The sequence below is a fragment of the Nyctereutes procyonoides genome, unplaced genomic scaffold (assembly GCF_905146905.1).
Source record: "Nyctereutes procyonoides isolate TBG_1078 unplaced genomic scaffold, NYPRO_anot_genome, whole genome shotgun sequence".
In the NCBI taxonomy this organism is placed as follows: Eukaryota; Metazoa; Chordata; class Mammalia; order Carnivora; family Canidae; genus Nyctereutes; species Nyctereutes procyonoides.
The window spans coordinates 57,677,255-57,686,446 of record NW_026575047.1 but is presented as its reverse complement, the minus strand read 5'-3'; the positions used below and the strand labels follow the sequence as shown (position 1 = coordinate 57,686,446).

Sequence of the window (9,192 nt, the reverse complement as noted above, 5' to 3'; positions counted from 1 at the left end):
GATTAAGGGCCAGGAATGCCCCTATGATAAGATTAAACAGTCGTTGTCCGGTCTCGGGTGACGACCGAGGGGTTGGAGTGACCGCGAAGTTAGTGGGTGCGGCACTCCCTGCGGCTAGGGCCGGGGCAGCTCTTTGTTCCCCGAGGACCGCGTTAGGCCCGATCGCCACGGGGTCTGGGGATTCTATTTTTAGTTTAATTCTGAATATAAAACCATCATCTGTTCTTTCTTTGTATAACCTGAGTCCCCACGTATATCCATTGGCCCAGTAAGTAGCCCTTTTTCCGGGCTCCGTGAAGGATATCCGTAGGGGATGACACCACCCTTGGCAGGGCCCATAATTAAGGGTTTTCCATTTGCTAAATGTCGGGTGAGTATAGTTAGCCTTGACAGTGATATAATCCCAAGAGGAGGAGGGCCTCCATTCTGTATCCCCAGTAGTTTCGCACCCCCAATTTTTACAATAGAAGTATTCCCCTCCTCCACAGGTGGGATTTAGCCTGCGATCTCTGTGGTGCCCGGGACAGACATAAAAGGGAAGAGTGCTTAGCATGGCCCTTCTGTCAGGCGTGCCACATCCTCCCCATGGGTCTAATCCCAGTCGCCCTGGAGGGCTTTCTTGGTTAGGGGCTCTAGAGGTGTCGAAGTATCCCTCTAGGTCCCATGGGCTAGGGGCCCCTATGGTTAGCTTGCATAGGTCAGGATATAGGTCAGGCCACCAGGTTCCCACGGGGGCGGTCTTAGTTATAGACCAGACCTCGTCACCCCCAGACGTTAGTACCTGCCAGGTTAACCTTTTGAGGGCATGAGGGTCACCTTTGGCGGAGGTGAAGAGCGCTAGGAGAGGTAGGAATATAACAACTGTCATTGAACAATTTTTGAAAGTCTTATCTTGAGCGGGTTTTGGGTGCGGTGGAGCTTCCATTGGAGTGGCTCGTCCGGTCCGTCCTGGCTGGCGTCAGCGGTGCTCGTTGATGGGGCGCGCTGGACGTGTGAGGCGTGGACCCAAGCAGCAATGCCGTCTACCTTTAAGGCGGTTGGGGTGGTCAGTAGTACAGTATATGGGCCCTTCCAGCGGGGCTCAAGCGTCCTGGACTGATGTCTCCTGACGTAGACGGAGTCCCCGATCTGGAACGGGTGTGGGCCGGTTGTGTCTCCGGGGCGGTAGACAGCCGCAAGGGGTTTCCAGATCTGGTGCTGGATAATCTGGAGCGCCTTTAGCCTGTCCTGTAAACCGGGAGTGTTAGCAAGAGGGTCAATAGCAGAATCTAGTAAGTCCGTTACTGGTGGGGGACCTCCATAGAGAATCTCGTAAGGAGTTAGCCCATGGCGCGCGGGAGTGTTCCGGACTCGGAACAGAACCATAGGGAGGAGTTGGACCCAGTCTCTAGTGCCAGTCTCCAATGTCAATTTAGTTAGGGTCTCTTTAATTGTTCTATTCATTCTTTCTACCTGACCTGAGCTCTGGGGTCTGTATGCACAATGTAATTTCCAATTTATCCCCAGTAATCTGGCCACCAACTGACTTACCTGGGAGACGAAGGCGGGGCCGTTGTCCGACCCTATTACCTTGGGCAGTCCAAACCGGGGGAAAATTTCTTCCAGGATTTTCTTGACAACCACCTGGGCGGTTTCTCGCTTGGTGGGGAAAGCTTCTGTCCAGCCTGAAAAGGTATCTATAAACACTAGGAGGTACTTGTTACCATATTTACCTGGCTTGATTTCGGTGAAGTCTACTTCCCAATTAGTTCCGGGTCTTTCTCCCCTCATCCTGGTTCCCTCAGGCATCTTGAGGTGTTTGGTATTTACCTTAGCACAAGGTACACAAGCGTCGGTTACCTGTTGGATCAGGGAGGGGAGTTTGGGAATGTAATAGGTCTGACCTTCTCTCCGGAGGAGTGCTTTTAATTTTTTTGTGTCCGAGGTGAGTCCATCGGTGGAGGTGAGTCACCAGTTCTTTGGCCCTTTTCTGGGGCAGGACCGTCTTCCCTTGGTGTTTCCAGACCTTCATTTGCTCGTCATATTTTGCCCCTATTTGCTGGACGATATCTAGGTCGCTGTCTGAGTACTCGAGAGAGAGTTGCCCCGGTGTCCGGACAGCCTCTGGTACTTGTAGGGAGAGGGCCTGTGGGCCTAGTGCAGCGGCCCGTGCTGTCTCATCGGCCATCCTGTTCCCCTCTGCTACTGGGTCATTGCCTCGCTGATGCCCAGGACAGTGAATTATACTCAGTTTTCTCGGCAGAAAGAGGGAATGGAGAAGATCTTGTATTTCTTCTCTGTTTTTGATGTTTTTACCTGCTGAGGTTAGGAGACCCCTTCTACGGTATATTTCTCCATGAACATGGGCAGTTGCAAAAGCATATCTGCTGTCAGTATAAATGTTGACCTTTTTGTCCTTAGCCTTTCTTAGGGCCTGAGTTAGGGCTATAAGCTCTGCCCTTTGAGCTGAAGTCCCAGGCTCTAAGGCACTGGCCCAAATGACAGCTTTCCCATCTACCACGGCTGCCCCGGCTTTACGCTCACCATTTCGTAGAAAGCTACTCCCATCGGTGTACCAGGTTGCTTCAGCATCTGGCAAAGGCTGGTCCGTCAAGTCCCCTCTGGTGCCATGGACTTCAGCTAGGATCTGGTGGCAATCATGCATTACTAGGGAGGGGGACTCGGTTTCTGGAAGCAAGGTGGCCGGGTTTAGAGATGTAGCCGTTCCAAACTGTATCCGCTCAGAATTCAGTAACATGGCCTGATAATGGGTGACCCGGGCGTTTGAGAGCCATCGATCAGGGGGCTGGCGGATGACTGTCTCTACGGCGTGGGGGGCCACCACAGTGAGGGGTTGGCCAAAAGTCAACTTGTCTGAGTCTTTTACCAGGACTGCCACAGCCGCTATTATTCGGAGACATGGGGGCCATCCTGCAGCCACGCTGTCTAATTTTTTTGAAAAGTATGCCACGGGCCTCTTCCAGGGTCCCAGTTTTTGAGTTAGGACCCCTTTGGCTATTCCATTATGTTCATCAACATATAGCGTAAAAGGCTTGGTTACATCTGGGAGGCTCAGGGCAGGGGCGGTCAATAAGGCCCTTTTTATTTTGTCAAAAGCCAATTGCTGCTCCTTTCCCCAGTGGTAGGGGGTGTTGGATTTCGTGAGAGGATATAGGGGAGCCACCATCTCCGCAAACCCAGGTATCCAGAGGCGGCAGAACCCAGCACTGCCGAGGAACTCTCGTAGTCCTTTGGCATTAGTGGATGCTGGGATCAGGGCTACAGCCTTTTTGCGGCTCTCCGTCAGCCACCTCTGGCCTCCTTCCAGGAGATATCCCAGATAGGTCACTTGTCTCTGGCCTATTTGGGCCTTTTTGGCGGAGGCCCTATACTCCAGTTCTCCCAGTCTCTCAAGCAGGGCCCCCGTACCTTTTACACAATCCTGTTCTGTCCTAGCCGCCAGGAGCAAATCATCCACGTACTGCAGGAGGACGAGGTCCGGATGGCCAACTCGGAAATCTGCCAAATCCCGATGCAAGGCTTCATCGAACAAAGTGGGGGAGTTTTTGAATCCCTGTGGCAGCCTTGTCCAAGTGAGTTGTCCTGAGAATCCCGTCTCAGGATCTTTCCATTCAAAGGCAAAAATAGGCTGGCTTTGAGAGCTTAACCTTAGGCGAAAGAATGCATCTTTTAGATCTAACACCGTATACCAGACATGGCTTGGGGGTAAGGTGCTGAGCAAATTGTAGGGATTTGGCACCGTGGGATGTATGTCCTCTGTCCTCCAGGTAACGTCTCGTAAATCTTGTACCGGCCGGTAATCTCCTGTGCCGGGTTTTTTTTACGGGTAATAGAGGAGTATTCCAGGGCGACTGGCAAGGTATTAAAATGCCCAATTGTAATAGTCTCTGTATATGTGGCCGAATGCCTTCTTTGGCCTCTTTGCTCATTGAATATTGCCGGATCGATATGGGGGTGGCCGAGGGGTTTAAGTTTATAATTATGGGCGGCTGGTTTACAGCTAGTCCCATTCCGGCCGTTTCCACCCAGGCCTGAGGGTAGTTAGTGAGCCATTCAGAATCTAGGGGCTGCACGGACGGTGGAGAGTCCTCGTGCAGCCGGTGTTCATCCTCTAGGCGCAAGGTCAGTACCTGGAGGGGCTGCCCTCCCGCGCCAGTAATAGTGGCCCCTTTTTGCTGAAAATGTATCTGGGCCCCTACTTTTGAAAGAAGGTCTCTGCCTAGGAGAGGGTAAGGGCAGTCTGGGACCAGTAAGAAGGAATGCGTTACTTGCCCAGTGCTCAGGTGGACCTTCCGTTCGGTTGTCCATCGATAAAACTTGCCTCCAGTTGCCCCCTGAACCCAAGACGTTTTAGAGCTCAAGGGTCCTTTTGCCTCAGTTAAAACTGAATGTTGAGCCCCCGTATCGACCAGGAAGGTCACCGGCTGTCCCCCCACTTTAAGGGTTACCCGAGGCTCAGGGGGGGTTCCTGGCCCTGACATCCCTAATCTTCATCTTCTAGGGACAAAACAGGAATGGGCTTCTTTTTAGGTCCCTGCGTTTGGCCCTTCCTTGGGCAATCTTTAACCCAATGTCCTTTTTCCTTGCAGTAGGCACACTGGTCTCGTTCAACCCGTGGTCCTCTTTTGTCTCCCAGGTCCCTACTCTGTCCTGACTTACTCTGCCCTGAGCCCTGTACTACGGTGGCCAGTATCCTAGTCAGCTCTTTATTACGTCTTTTATCTCTCTTATCCTCCCGTTCCTCTTGCTCTTTACGGATCCTTTCCTCCCTTTCCTCTAGAGTTTCTCGCTTGTTAAAAACCTTCTCTGCCTCTTTCACTAAGTCCTGTAAGGTGTACCCCTGAAGTCCCTCCAACCGTTGTAACTTATTACGAATATCCGAGGCCGACTGTCCAATGAAGGACATAATTACATCTGGTTGGCGGTCTTCAGCCAAGGGGTCAAAGGGAGTATACATGCGGTAGCCTTCTATTAACCTCTCCAGAAAACCTGCCGGCGTCTCCTCTTTTCCCTGCACTATAGCACGTACCTTTGCCAAATTGGTGGGGCGACGCCCTGCCCCTTTGAGACCCGCTAGGAGTACCTGGCGATAGAGACGGAGCCGCTCCCTACCAGCAACAGTGTCGTAGTCCCAGGTCGGGCGAACCAAGGGGAAAACATCCTCAATCTCATTAGGCAGCTGGGTCGGCCTCCCGTCCGCCCCCGGGACGTTTTTGCGAGCTTCGAGGTACACGCGCTGTCTCTCCTCCGTGGTGAGGAGAGTCTGCAGGAGCTGTTGGCGGTCATCCCAGGTCGGCTGGTGGGTCAACAGAATTGACTCAATTAATCCGGTTAGCGCCTGGGGGTCTTGGGAGAAGGAGGGGTTATGAGTTTTCCAGTTGTAAAGGTCAGAGGCAGAGAACGGCCAGTATTGCATCTGGCCGCCTACTGATCGGAGGGGAAATGCCTGGGAGGTCCAGACGTCTTCCGACTCTCCCCCGCGCTCTCGCCGAAAGCGGAGGCGACTGGCGAGCGGGGGTGAAGCGAGGGGTTGCCCCTCTGCCCCCGTAGAGTCGGGGGACGGAGCTGAGGGAGCGGAGGGAGAGGTAGGGGCCTCCGAGCGGGGCGTTGGGGGTTGGGCATAAGGGGGAGGGGAGGAGTCCAAGAGAAGGAGACTGTCCTGGTCCCCTGGGAGCACAGGCGGCTCCTTAGGTTTTGATTCAGGAAATTTTAGGGGGCAAAGGGTGGAGGGAGAGGAGGGACGGGGAATTGGGGGAGTGTGGCAGGGAGGGAGTGAGGGTCTCGGGCCCGGTCCCCCTTGAGAAGGGATAAAGCATTTTATCCAGGGGGGTGGATTCTTAGCGAGATCCTCCCATACTATGATGTACGGCACCTGATCGAGGTGTCCATTGGGTCCTGGCTGGAAGACCAGGGCCTTCACCTGCAAGATAATATCAATATTAAAAGTTCCGTTCCTGGGCCACCCGACGTTGAAAGCCGGCCACTCTGAGGAGCAGAAGGTGACCCATCTTCATCTTCTGACTTTGACCGGAAGATTGTGTGCCCGGCTGGCGACTTCTTTCCAGTGATCTAGAGTGAGGCTTAAAGGGGTGGTTACAGTCTGCCCCATGGGTGTAGAGAAGGGGTGAGCGGTGAGGAGGAGGACAGGAGAGGGAGAAAAACACGGAACGAACAGACGCACACGAACGACAGGACTGGTGCGGCAGATTCAGATGGGAGCGGTCGCGAACAACGACCTTCCCCGAAGAGGAGGGAGTGCCAGGGCTCTGTTCCTCTTCCAGACCACTCCGGAGTCCGACTCCCGAGGGGGACCAGGGGTCTCGGGCACGTCTGCCTCCCCCGCTGGTCCAAATACAGAATACAGAGTACAGCGTCCTGCAGGCACAATACAGACCCGGCACAAAACAGACCCGGCCAGTCAGACAAACGGACGAGACAGATATGACATTTAGCGAGCTCGGTCTTACCTCCTACCGGTCTTAGGATTGAGTCTGGGGCGTCTCAGATCCCGGACGAGCCCCCAAATGTTGGACCCTGGCTCACGGGTGCCAACGTGGCCCGGTGGACGCCCCAGAGACCCAGACCCCAGACAGGCAGATGCAATTAGCAAGAGGGTTTATTGAACGTTTGCGCAAACGGGCTCTCCGCCTCCGAGGAGGAAAAGAGCCCCGATTAGCAATTACAGGGATCTTTTAAAAGGCAAAAGGAAAGAAACTGCCTAAAGACAAAAGAACCGCGGGAGTAGCATGGCATCCAGGTTGATTTCGGGGAGGGTCAACATGAACCTATTCAGGGACATTCCAATCAGGGTGTTGGGGGGGAAATGGTTTTCTTATTGTAAACAGAATGCTTTTAGTTGCTAAAATTTCAGGAAGACGCCTGGATGGGCTGCCTCTGGGTTAGGGCTGGCCCTACTTACAAGGGGGGAGGTTTCTTCACTATGAACACTTTAGTTTCAAAAAATCAAGAGTGACTCTACTAATGTCAGATAAAATAGACTTCAGAATAAAGATGCATACCAAAGAAAGAGGGATATTACTGATAATAATAAAATGATCACTCATTTTAGGAAGGCATAGTAATCCTAAATGTATATGCACCACAGGCAACAGAATATAACAAACAGAAAATACAAACTATGGAAGAAAAAAACTAATAGAGCTAAAAGGGAGACAGAGCAATCTACAATTATAGTGTGGACTTCAACACTCCCTTCTCACCAACTGATAGAACCATTGGACCACAAATCACCAAGAATAGGGAAGACCTAAACAACACAATCAATCAACAGGACCCAAATGAAATCTAAGGAATACTTCCCCAACTACAGCATAATTCATATTTTATTCAAGTGTTCACACAACATTAAACAAGTTCTTAACTGGCATCAAAGTAGAAATTAATAACCGAAAGATAATAGGAAAATCTTTATACACGTGGAAATTAAACAACATACCTGTAAATAATGCATGGATCAAAGAGGAAATCTCAGAGGAAATACAAATGCATAGAATAGAATGAAAATAAAACATGTTGAAATATGTGGAATGCAGCTAAAATAGTGCTGAGCAGAGTTTGTAAGCCTAGGAGTTTGCACTAGACACAGGAAAAAGTCTCAAAAAGTCTCAAATCTACAATGCAAATTCCTCCAAGAATTTTTTTTTTTTTTTTTTTTTAGGTACGCCTGGGTGGCTCAGTGGTCAAGCATCTGCCTTTGGCTCAGGTCATGATCCTGGGGTCCTGGGATCAAGTCCCACATCGGGCTTCCTGAGAGGAGCCTGCTTCTCCCTCTGCCTGTGTCTCCGCCTCTCTCTGTGTGTCTCTCATAAATAAATTTAAAAAAAAAAGTTGTGTTTTTTTAAGGGGAAGGAAATAAACTCAAAGAAGCAAAAGAAATAAAGAGTAGGGATCCCTGGGTGGCGCAGCGGTTTGGCACCTGCCTTTGGCCCAGGGCGCGATCCTGGAGACCCGGGATCAAATCCCACATCGGGCTCCCGGTGCATGGAGCCTGCTTCTCCCTCTGCCTGTGTCTCTGCCTCTCTCTCTCTCTCTCTCTCTCTCTCTCTCTCTGTGACTATCATGAATAAATAAAATTAAAAAAATTAAAAAAAAAGAAATAAAGAGTAAAGATAAGTGTAGAAACCAAGGATGTGCAAAATGGAAAAAGAAAAGAAAAAAGAAACAAAAGCTGCTTCTTCCAAAAATCAGTAAAATCAGTAAGTCTCTAGAAACCAGAAAATGTAAAAAATATACATATTACCAATTTTAAAAGTAATAGGGTATACAACCACAGATTTTATAGCCTTTAAAAAGATAATAAGGGAATACTACAGACAAATTTATACTCATAAATCTGACAATTTAGAAGAAATGGACTGGCTCCTCAAAACCTACAAACTACCAAAACTCAGTTAAGATGTTATAGAATCTGAAGAGTCCTGCTACCTTTAAAGAAATTGAATTTGTAATTTAAAATCTCCTGAAAAAAAGAAATCGGGAGAGGCCCACTTGATTTCATTTTAAAATTACATTAAACATTATAAAAGAATTACTAATTTTGCACAATCTCTTCCAGATGATAGAAGAGAAAATTTCCAAATCTTTATCTCAAGACAGTATTACCTGATAGCAAAGCTAGAAAAGGTTTTGAGATAGACAGACAGAGATATACAGAAAAAAAAAGAAAACTAGAGATCAACATTTATTAACTTTGGTGCAAAAATTCTCAACAAAACATTAGTGGTAAAATCCAACTGTGTATAAAAAGGATTATACACCTTGACCCAGTGGGAATTATTCTAGTTCTAAAAGACTAGCTCAGCATTCAAAAATCAATTGCATCCATCACATCAACAAATTAAAAAAGAGAAATCATGTAATCATATCAATTGACACAGAATAGTATTTGACAAAATCCAACACCCATTCATTGTAAAAACTCTTAGCAAATTGGGAATGGAGGAATATTACCTCAACTTGGTAAAAAGTGAATTAAAGAAAAAAACACTACAGTTCATAATAGTTCATATCTTACTTATTGCTGAAAGACTGTTTTCTCCTAAGATCAAAAACTTAGCAAGGATATATCTCCTCTCATCACTTTTAATACAGTACTGGAAGTTCTAGCTAGTGCAATACGGTAAGAAAGGGGGAAAAAAAAGTCAAACAGGTCAGAAAGAAAGAAATACAATG

At 49.0% G+C, this 9,192-nt stretch overlaps 1 protein-coding gene across 1 annotated transcript; it reads right to left on the bottom strand.

Moving 5' to 3' along the window:
* Positions 1-425: 425 nt before the first annotated feature.
* LOC129510612 (uncharacterized) lies at positions 426-6,109 on the bottom strand. The gene is given in 4 exon segments (XM_055326845.1): positions 426-1,917; positions 1,919-3,820; positions 3,822-4,462; positions 4,465-6,109. Coding segments are annotated over 4 exon segments (5,241 nt in total). The 3' UTR covers positions 426-864.
* Between the last annotated feature and the right edge of the window lie 3,083 nt (positions 6,110-9,192).